At 32.2% G+C, this 10,377-nt stretch overlaps 3 protein-coding genes across 3 annotated transcripts; 2 read left to right on the top strand and 1 right to left on the bottom strand.

The window, feature by feature from the left end:
• LOC134689733 (THAP domain-containing protein 11-like) lies at positions 1 to 1,373 on the top strand. The gene is made up of 2 exons (XM_063549701.1): positions 1 to 285; positions 1,167 to 1,373. The coding sequence occupies exons 1-2, from the start codon at positions 1 to 3 to the stop codon at positions 1,371 to 1,373; spliced, it is 492 nt and encodes a 163-aa protein (XP_063405771.1).
• Positions 1,374 to 1,833: 460 nt separating this feature from the next.
• On the bottom strand, positions 1,834 to 4,767 carry LOC134689734 (uncharacterized). Its single transcript, XM_063549702.1, has 5 exons — positions 4,288 to 4,767; positions 3,666 to 3,739; positions 3,178 to 3,488; positions 2,415 to 2,537; positions 1,834 to 2,048 (listed from the first exon to the last, which is right to left on the bottom strand). Exons 1-5 carry the CDS (start codon positions 4,696 to 4,698, stop codon positions 1,834 to 1,836), a joined length of 1,134 nt encoding a protein of 377 aa, XP_063405772.1. The 5' UTR covers positions 4,699 to 4,767.
• A 1,880-nt stretch (positions 4,768 to 6,647) lies between these two features.
• LOC134689735 (perlucin-like) lies at positions 6,648 to 9,493 on the top strand. The gene is made up of 3 exons (XM_063549703.1): positions 6,648 to 6,686; positions 6,914 to 7,007; positions 9,273 to 9,493. Exons 1-3 carry the CDS (start codon positions 6,648 to 6,650, stop codon positions 9,491 to 9,493), a joined length of 354 nt encoding a protein of 117 aa, XP_063405773.1.
• Positions 9,494 to 10,377: the final 884 nt, after the last annotated feature.

A 10,377-nucleotide genomic window follows, 5' to 3' on the forward strand; every position in this document is an offset into this window, starting at 1 on the left:
ATGTGCCACAGTAAGGCAAACGAAGCAGCAAGAAATGCCGGTATTAGTTTTTTTAGGTTCCCAAAGGATAAAAGAAAGAGGTCATTGTGGACAAAGGTAATACATAGAGCTGATTGGGAGCCAAATGACAGCGTCCGCATCTGCTCACTTCATTTTGTTGACGGGTGGCACAGTGATGACACAGATATTAATTATGTACCAACCATCTTCCCATACAAAGAAAAGACACACAGCACCAAACAGAAGGCACGGGAAACTAGAACCGTCTCCAGACAAGAAACAAAGGTTAAAATTTAAAAAGCAAAATACCCCCCCCCCCCCTTAACTTTAGTGTCATATGAGTAATGAAGGCCATTTAAAAATACTTGATGGAACTTAATACATGGTAAAAAATAGGTAAAATATTATCAGGTATATAATGTTTTATTATTTTTTTTTGTGTGCAATTAATGCTTCAGGTCAGTTCTTATACATAACTTAAATGAAAAGCCAATCATCAAGGTTATGGTTAGTGGTTCCTGGTTTTGTTTTAGGATTAGGACTAACTAGTGTTAATTAGGTGAAGGTATATGGGTTAAGGTAAAATTTGGGGTAAAAATGGTTCAGCATATATCTTTAAGGGTACAAGTACAAAGTACAAGTGAGGTGTTTACCAGAGTGAAATATATACACGCGAGATTTCAATAATTACAAGGGAGACAATCCAGTGTCAACAGCGACACCTACAGAATATAGAATACTTTAAGGGCTGGGACCATTAAAGTAAAAGAAGGCCATGGATGGTGTGGTACGATTGCCAATGAGACAACTGTCCACAAGAGACCAAAATGACACAGACATAAACCGTGAACATAGTTGTAAAGCACAAACTGCCTTGTCGGCTACATGTACTAGGCCCTGAAATGGATTTATAAGTTCATTTGTTTTAGATAATCAATCAAAATAAATTAATTTCAGTACTTCAATAAGATTTTAAGAGTATCGTACCTAATAGTAAAAATATTAAATTACATAAACTATAAAGATATGACAAATTGAGACATCAAGCCATAATATTCAATTTGTTTATTATAAAAAAAGACCAAGATAACCAATCATAAATCTTTTGTAAATTACATGCATACAGTGTGCATATTACTCATTTACTTTATTTTTTGCTTTAACAGGACTTATTAGCAGAGGAACAACTGCAGAGATGTATAGACCAGACAAATAGAGACAGTGCTATTCTTGCTCACTCCTATTCCACTGTAGAGCCAGAGGTAGAAATAAGTTTGGACCACAATGCCATGGATGTGGAAGACGACATAGAACTGCCCTATGTGCAAACAAGAACAATAGGTACATTTTGTATTTCAAAATTCATATATTAAATACCAATCAGTACTTTTAAAAAAGAAGATGTGGTATGATTGCCAATGAGACAACTATCCAATTATCAGTTTTACAAATATTTTTTGCTAGATTAACCAACCACAAAAAAAATTATAACTTACATTGTATTTCATTTAGCTACAGTTTAGTGTGGTCATACTGGGTTATTCAATTGACTTTAAAGATTCATTAAATTAAAAAAAAACCTAATACATGTACATGTATTTAGCCTGAAATGACTTACTTATGTGATGTTTGTCAACTCATTTTGAGAGTCAATACATGCAGTTAACTATGAATTACAGTAAATAATTTATTTCATTGATTCATTTACAAATGTAAAAGAGATAATGTAGTGTATGAATGTTTAGCTTGAATGCTCATTTATACAAACTATTAAGCAATAGTGAATAAGAGAAGTGAAGAACAGATAAGCATCTTGTTATTATTTAATATGAATCAATTGAAAGCAGAAGTGTACCTATCCAAGCTAGATCCTTCTAAAATATGTTTCACCAGATGCTCTTGTGAGGAATGACATCTGGGAATATCCCCAAACATACTGCTTGTGATACGTCCTATGTGAAGGTATTTCCACATTTGGTTTTTTCTTTGGTCGCAAGTCTCCTTTTCAATAAATGTCACTAATTCCAGGCTTATCGCAACTGGTGGAACTGAAAATATAAATTTGAAATACAGCAACATAATTATATTCTCACAAAATTATGATTGTGGAAAATAATTTTACAGCTGATTATGCATATGAACGTTGCTCATTATTGAAGGATGAACAGTGACCGACACTTGTTAATTTGCATTTCATTTAATGTTTGGTCTGTTGTGGAGAGTTGTCCACAGTGCAATCAGATCACATCTTTTTTTTTATATATATATATATACATATACACTGACAATGTATAAATGGTGCTTATCATGATCAAGGGATAATCCATTGACCAAAAACTTACCTTATGATTTTTTTCAATTCTAATAATGGGACTTGTTTATGACTTGATATTGTTGTTTTTTATAACACTCACTATTGTCTAAAGTAAACACCATTTTTCTCATAGCGAGCAGAAGTGGAGACTCTGTTGTAGTGACCTCCTCAACAACCATTGCTTCTGGGGCCTTATCAGGGATGTTCCAAAGGCTACACATACCTATAAAATTTTATAGTACTTAAAAGTGCAATATTTCAATCTATTTGCTTGTTTTATACAAATATTGTGCTATTCTTGTGGTTATGGCATTGTACATACATAACACATGACGGACACAACTAATTGGTTATTTTATTTGTTTCAATAAGAAATTGTGTTTTCATAGACAAAACTATTATCGCTGTATAACATTGTAACATTTAGGAGTGAAAATTACAAATTTATTGATGAGAAAAAAAGGACAGAATAAAATTGATAATAAACAATAAGTATGATTAGAAACAACCAAGTTTAAAAGTTTAAAATTAGTATGTAAATGTAGCGTGTAAATTTTTTTAAATTATTATGTACATGTAGTGTGTCAAAATTTTAAATTATTATGATTGTTGAATGAGTATGTTTTATGATCTAGTCATTTATACTTTGTTATTATATAAACATCTATTTATGTTTAATACAGTTTTAAAACCTCAAACTTTGTTGCTTGCTTTATTTAAGAAAAAAAATGAAAAGGTGTTTTCTGTATTTCATTTGTAAAATATTAGAAATTAGTGCATATGGTTTAATTGGTGGTCTGCAGTTGTAAGTAAGCAGCTTTTTTTCCACATTTTATACATTTATTATATTGCATCATCCTTACCACTGTTGGGAAATACTGATTTTAGCTCTGATAGATGATCTAGGGCTCTGTTTATATCAGGAGCTCTGTCAGTTGAGTGTCTTGGATCAAAAGTTGCTATGCTGGTGGTCTTTTCCTGTTTATCCTTGTTTAGCTTGGGTCTTGATAAATCAAGACATTTCAGTGGTTGAGCCTTCTGGTTGACGGATCTAGGGACCTTCCACTGGCATGGCAATGATGTGCAGCTCTTATCCTGTTGTTGCTGCTTACTAGAGGGGCTGTTAGACAATGCGAACAGCAATCCACCAATTTGGCAACATGACTGGGCTAACCTAGAAAAAATGTTTTTTTTATTAATTTGAATTCATCTTAATATCTATATATTCATATATAATTTATCATATAGGCTGGCTTAGCAGTGAGACAATTTTAAGAGTCAATTTCAGTTTAAAGTCCATGTCTGTAGGAGCACATGTATGATAATAGGTTGAGCATTTGCAGGTGCACACACATAAACTTGATAGCGCTGCTTCTTCATAGACGCCAGACAGAAACATTTTAGGTAAAATGTTACTTCATCAATCTGTAAGAAAAGTAAGAAATATATAATCGAAGCATTTGTTTTTCTTATTTCATTCCATTTAAGTTCATATCAACACATCTCAAATATTGTGTATTTTTCATACTTAATTTTTTGTTTCAAGTGTCAGATCTGTTTTATGAAAGGTTGCACTGTCCTTATTCCATACATTTTAATGTGCTTGTCCAAAGTCAGGAGTATGTACATGTATTTCAGTGGTTGATGTTGGTTCATATCAGTCATAATTGGTTTTTTTTAATATCTTTAAAATATTAAACTTAGTTTTATAACGTTTCATATTTATTTGTGTCTTGGCATGTTATAGCTGACTGAACAGTATGGGTTTTTCCCAATTTTGACAGCCTTATTGTTATCAATATATTTCTAATTAATTCCACTTCAAATTATCTTTATTGGATAGTCTCTTATATCATACCACATCTCCTTATTTTTATAAGATACACATACACTTATGGTTGAAAGCAAAGGTACTTCATATCCCAACAAATCAAAGACCCATCAAATATTCAATGATGATTTTTAAATCTTACCCTTGAAAAACATATTTCATGGATATCCCCAGCATCAAAATGCTTCACAGATCTGTCAAGTCCTTTGAAGTTTTTGACATTACCACCATCATCTCTTGATCTCAGAATCATGAAATTGTAGATGCATGCAAAGGATGGCTTTGGAGTGCTGTCGAAAAAGGTAGGTGGAAGAGGAGAATAGTGTACTGACAGGAACGGGGGTAGATTCTCTTTCCCGCTAGCTCCTGGACCTATGTTTGTAGCTTCAGACACAGCTCGAACCGGAGTTAAACTTGTTTCTGCAACATTGTGGACCAGCAAACTACCTACTAAGTCATCTTTTTTTACTTTGGTGGTGTTTATATTAAGATCTGTAGCGAGTTTGCGGAGATTGTCGATGGATAACTTCTTTAAATTTTCCCGGGTCGCCATACTTGTTTAGTGTAAACAGTTGATGTTGTCATGGTATCATTGTTGTAAAAAAGTATTTAAATGTTTCATATTTTATTGTTAAAATGCATTGAAAATACTATTTTTTATTTTATAATAAATAAATGAAGTGTTTTGTAAGTATAAGATTGTGGGTGGTGCCGACATTTTCGCATCCACCCAGAGCCGTTTATGCGCATGTCTGCATAAATAAGTAAACAAGACTATAAAAAAAAAAATCGCAAATATGTTAATTAACGCTAGAGATAGGCGAAATATATCAGAGGGACATCCAAACTTACAAATCGAAAATAAGCCTTTAGAAGAAACCAACCAAGGAAAATAAAACATATGGAAAAAGAAACTGAATAGAGTCATTTAAAAAAAACGAAGCAAGACATTGGGTATCGACAGGAGAATGTATCCTGGTATAAAGATACCAGTAATAACAAATTAAAAAAAAAATAAGTATAAAGGTAATGAAAGTATTCGGTTGGCAATAAATACTATCACGTAAAGAATAATATGGAGCAAATAAAGAACAGTGAAAAAGAAACTATCTATAAACATAAACAATTCATGAAATTGTGAATGAAAATGGGGAATTAGTCAAAGAGACAACAACTCGACCCTAGAGATGAATACAGTGAAAGGCCACCAAAGAGTCATCAGCTCAGCGAGGAAACCAAGCATCCGTTTGCGGGTTTACGCTGATCTCAAAATAAAATGTGAATTATTTTAGTAAAAAGGATGCTTTAATTCGTTGCATAAGTGTACGCCAAAAAAGTTACCATTATAGAACAATACATTATTTTGTTTTACGTATTAATCAGTAAGTTTCTTGTTAATTTATAACTATCAAAACCCAAAACTCATTTCATTTCTCAATCCATCGATAATAGTGGCGTCCTTATTTTGATATCTATGATTTGCTTTTTACAGTTAAATATTCATGTCAAAAAGGCTTGAAAGCGTATATAGGCACATGTTATTACTTCAGCAATAGCAGCAGTAGTTGGAATGTTGCCAAGGTTGGGTATATTTATTTACATTCAGGAGAAAAAAAATTGAAAATAATATGTATCATGACATTTTTATTATTAATCTATATCTATTTACTATTTTCTATATCGCACCACACTAATATCATTTTTGATAATTATACTTTTTTTTATTTGTTATAACATGAGCAACGATGGGTGCCACATGTGGAGCAGGATCTGCTTACCCTTCAGGAGCACCTGAGATCACCCCTAGGTTTTGGTGGGGTTTGTGTTGCTTATTCCTAATTTTCTATGCTGTGTCATGTGTCTTATTGTTAGTCTGTTTGTCTTTTTCATTTTTAGCCAGGCTTTGTCAGTTTATTTTCGATTTATGAGTTTGACTATCCCTCTGGTATCTTTCGTCCCTTTTTTATATTGTTAGTACGTTATGAATTTTGGCTGCAGCAAACAATCAGAAATATAACCCACAATACTGTATTTCAATGAGGGACGAACTAGCAAAACAATACAAACACAAATTGTATTTTTTAATTTTTTGAAACTTTTTAAACATTTAATAAACCACCATGTGTAAGGAACTACTGCATTGATAACTAAATGCTTAGTCGAATGCTGATCAATTATAGTTGCCTTTTGTCCGTGTTTCCCTTTTATAGCTCTGTTTCTCCTACAGTCTCGTTTTAATGTAACGCATTTATTATTGTTCTATCTAGAGTTTCCAAAACCGATGGAAACACATCAACTATAAGAGTAAAGAACGAGAAAACAGAAACATTGTTCTGCATCAAAAACAAATGCCGACATATATATAGAACCGGACTAATTGATTACAACTGCCATATTCTTGACTTGGCACAGGACATTTAACGAAAAGATGGTGGGTTTATCCTGGATTTATAGACTAACAAACTTACCTCGGTAAATGTCTGTGTTGAAAATATATCTACAATGATAACATGGCGTGATAGAAGTACAGTACAAATACAAGTAAAAACACCCAAGACAGAGGAGAACATAATGATATAATAATACATTTAAACCACTGGATAACAACGAACACTTCCCAGAAATTTACGACAGAAGATCGGAAGATTCTGAATATCTGATATTAGTAAAAACAAGATAAACGAACATCCTAACTATAGGTGTTCTACACAGTACGTTTAAATATACACATTTAAAAAATATATTTCATTCAAAATTGTATTTTTCAGAGTACTTGTAAATCGCTTGACAGTATGCTTGCCGAACCAAAAGATATGATTGCAATTAACTTTCTTAAATCAAATGCCAAAATGTTTCAGGAAAGTAAGTATCGGCAATTGGAAAATCCTTTCAAGAATTAAATTAGAGTTGTCTCATTGGCACTCACACCACATCTTCCTATATCAAAAAAGTTGAGAGTAATCTCAAAAAAGTATCTATTCAATTATGCATTATGAGTAAGTTAGATATGACAAAGAAAGATAACTTTACTTTCATTACATTTTATACTTAGACTTCAAGTCCTTCAGGTAAATTTAACCTTAGATGATTTTGTATAGTTTTACCTTTTTACATTGTTTTAGTCATATAGCTTTTAAAACCGTTGTTATTCAAATATAAAGTCTTGGGCGTTCCTGGTGAAGGTAAATACGAACAAACGTTTCGGGCGCATGCAATCTAGAAGTTATTATATTTTAAATTCAAACAAGCGTTACATTTATTAATTTCAAAGGTTCTATAATTTTCGATAGTACTGCAATTAAAAAATCTGTAGGAAAATTCTTATCACGACGGGTGCCACATTTTATAGCAGGATATACTTACCCTTCCGGAGCACCTGAGATCACCCCTAGTTTTGGTTGAGGTTCATGTTGCTTATTCTTTAGTTTTCTATGTTGTGTCATGTGTACTATTGTTTGTCTGTTTGTCTTTTTTATTTTTAGCCATGGCGTTGTCAGATTTATAAGTTTGACTGTACCTTTGGTATCTTTTCCCCCTCTTTTGTGTCTTTCCACTACATCAATCGACACATTTGCGATCACCCCTGATTCGGGTAGGATAATTTTACTTCAAAATTTAGTTTCTATGTTGTGGTGTGCAGGGTTTCTCATAGGTAAATTATATTTTTCGCCATCAGATTCGCCAAAACAATATATTTGTTGCCGCTCTATTATTTTTTCGCCATGTATGAAAATTAATATTTTTCGTTTAAAACTTTCCTTTGTTTCTAACACCCCCTCCTAAATAAAATGAGTATGCCCATTGTAATTATTGACTATTTTCTCAAACTTATCATAGAGTTGTCATTGTAACGAATACACATTTACTTTTAAAAAAGAACTCATGAAACGTAAAAGGCTGAAAATTCATTTTATTTTGCACAACTTTTCTAAAAGAGGGGTTGCTTACTTTTAATAATAAAGAAGATATAAGTTTCGGAATATAACAAATTCTTAGACATGTTTGATGATATAATACCAGTAAGATCTTCAGTTCTTTGGGAAAGTTTCTTCAAAACAAAAAAAATGTGCCCTTTCAATTAGTAGTAAGATTTTTTTTAACAACAAAACAAAAGCTTTTATCACTAGAAATTAATCCCTCATTTAAGGTGTAGTCATAACATTGAAGGGTTATTGTCATTTGAGGGGTTGTTCCTTACTTTTTGCAAAGATTTCTTCGTAACGACAGTTTCCTTTCTCGACCAACTTAAATAAAAAAAAGTTAAAACGTAATACTATGCTTTAAAACACGTGTGTCACTCAGACGACTTTATAAAGTACTCTCTCAAATCAATTATCAATATCAAAGTCAAAGGATATCTTTTTAAATCGGTCTTTTTTCTTGCATTTGAAATGTTTTCGTCGTAACAACAGATTTCTTTTGTGGACTATCCTTAAAAAAAGTTTGCTTCAAACACGTGCGTCGCAATGAGTTTATTAATATGAGACATGTGACGGACGCCATGTACCCATATCACTTTGTCAAACAATACAATCAACACCTTTATCAATTAGTCCTTTGTTGTCGATAGCTAAAAATGTAATCAGCTGATTATTGATTTTCTGTCAAATCTAAACGAGTTCAAGGTGAATTCCAAGTATTGCCTGATGATGGATGAAAATAAATCGTTGTATTTGCAAAATTCTGTCGCCAATGACGAAGTTTAATCGCCCCAATTATTATTTTTTTTTCGCAAATTGCAAAAATGGAGACCGCCAGCGATAACCCTTGTGGTATGTATACTATTGTTTGTTATAGAAGTGAGAGGTTTAGTTGCTTATTAATCCACCAATTTCATCATGTTTCAAATCAGGGATGTGACAGTTTATTTTCATGCGTTTTATTGGTTTGAGCTTTTGATTTTTCCGTTTGAAAATAGACTTACCGTTCTGCATTTTCTTTGCAGCTCGGTATTTTGTTTTTGTTATTTGACTTTCGTCTCGTTTTTGCCAATACGTTGTCAGTATCCATACATCTTGAATTATCAAGTATACACTTATCCATAGACTTTCACATTTTTACTCAACTTGGTTTCAAACACAAAATAAATAGTTCAACACGTAAATCCATTCTTAAATAATTTTTCAGCTTTTTGGCTTGGAGGATCAGATCTAGCTGCAGAGGGTGTGTGGGTATGGACAACTAGTGGACAGGGGTTTACAGTAACAGATTGGCATACAAGTACTATACATGAACCAAATAATGAGAATGGAACCGAACATTGTCTCAACATGAATAAACACTTGGATTATGAATGGAACGATGACAACTGCTGGAATGAGAATAGATTTGCATGCGAAAAACCGTGAGTGCTCTCTAAATTCTCTAAACTCATATATTCCTAGGACTCATTATTATTCGTTTGATAGCGATTTTCGTGGATACAGGTGAACTACGTATTCATATGTACATTAACTGTGCGTAGCGTCACAAGATGTAATCCCAACATTTCAGAGGGGAATATGATCCTCAGAATGGAGTATGAAGATTTGTTCTATGACACGTGGGAAAGTCTCAACCAATCAGATATTGATTAAACTATAACCATATATATCATACTTAAGGGGGCTCTTGGGTATACATCTTTTTTTTCTAATATAGGATTTCGCTATATTTTTTTATAAACTTAATCATTTACTTAAAAGACAAATGAAATAAAAAAAAAATCGGGATAACGTTCATTTAGGCTCGCAATCTGCCTCCGGAAGAAGCATACATTTTTGTTAATGTCCCTTTTTTCAATTGAACAAATAGGAGAAATACGGGCTATATCGAAAGAAAAAAATAACCTAATTACAGAAATCGCTTTAATTTTACAATTATTTAGTTTATGAACAGCTTATTTGAAAACAATAATAAAAAAATATAGGTCACCGATGACATATAAAAAAGATACTTCAAATTTAATGCCAAAAAATGTAAGGGAGATAATTAGTAGCTTTTTCAATGATATGAATATTTTAAAACTCATCTGGGGACAAACGAAATCGATTGTTTGGGTTGATTTTTGTACCATATCATAAATTAATAACTAATAGTGTAATAAATACAATTTGTACTGAAAAAATAAAGGTTTAATTTTTTGCTGAAATTTTTGTACCCACGAGCCACATTAATATCTTGTGGTTATCATTCTGAAATAGATATTCAAGATTTAAGAGGAATTAAATTTTGTAAAACGTAATAAAAACAA

The sequence above is a fragment of the Mytilus trossulus genome, chromosome 11, assembly GCF_036588685.1.
Source record: "Mytilus trossulus isolate FHL-02 chromosome 11, PNRI_Mtr1.1.1.hap1, whole genome shotgun sequence".
Lineage (NCBI taxonomy): Eukaryota > Metazoa > Mollusca > Bivalvia > Mytilida > Mytilidae > Mytilus > Mytilus trossulus.